Source organism: Octopus bimaculoides, chromosome 1 (genome assembly GCF_001194135.2).
Source record: "Octopus bimaculoides isolate UCB-OBI-ISO-001 chromosome 1, ASM119413v2, whole genome shotgun sequence".
Classification (NCBI taxonomy): Eukaryota; Metazoa; Mollusca; class Cephalopoda; order Octopoda; family Octopodidae; genus Octopus; species Octopus bimaculoides.
This window is the reverse complement of record NC_068981.1, coordinates 112,715,137-112,715,886: the sequence shown is the minus strand read 5'-3', so window position 1 is coordinate 112,715,886 and position 750 is coordinate 112,715,137. Positions and strand designations below refer to the sequence as shown.

Below are 750 nucleotides of genomic sequence, written 5' to 3'. Positions count from 1 at the left end.
TATATATATACATATATGTATTTATATATATTTTTTTATACCAAAAATTAGGCAAAAATATAGTAACTGTTAACAAACTTAGCAAAATACTCACAATTGAGTTTTTGTTTATATATCAACTTTAAAGAGAGTTCAAAACTGATCCATTGAAAATACTTTATTATAATAATAATAATAATAATAATGAAAATGAACTATGAACATTTCGATGCAATATCCAGATCGATTTGTGCATATTATAAAATATTATAAAATATGGGATACTACATCTCATCGGGGCCTTATTATTATTATTATTAGTAATATGCAGACAATAAAAATAGAAAACATTCAAATACAATTTTCATAGTTGACCTATGAAAACATGCAAAGCAGGATGAAAAGACATGAGATGATATACAACTGTTCATCTTAAAGGTGTTGAGATCAAGCAAATGATTCAAATTAATTCAAAAATAACGATGGTATACTATGAAGTTCAGTTATTAACCAATTCGGGACGCTGTAGATTTCAAAAAAGAACGTTGGAGTAATAAACATCAAAATAAATACAAAATTCATACCGAAGAAAAAGACATTTAGATATTAAAGAAAACATTTAAAATACAAAATCCTGGTCAAGTAGAAGTATACCTAAAAAAATAATTCTCTTATATAATATACTCAATAAACAACTTAAGTAAACATAATTTAAAATAGTCTTATATTAATTTAGTATTTATAAGTAAAAAGCCTCAAAAGGTAATTCAA

General features: G+C 23.6%; 1 protein-coding gene across 1 annotated transcript in view; it reads right to left on the bottom strand.

Moving 5' to 3' along the window:
• Positions 1-478: 478 nt before the first annotated feature.
• LOC106880570 (dynein beta chain, ciliary) overlaps positions 479-750 on the bottom strand; it is a 76,712-nt gene continuing 76,440 nt past the window's right edge. Inside the window, exon 5 of the mRNA XM_052968321.1 lies at positions 479-502. Coding sequence (XP_052824281.1) covers positions 479-502 — 24 coding nt within the window. The remainder of the gene's footprint in view (positions 503-750) is intronic.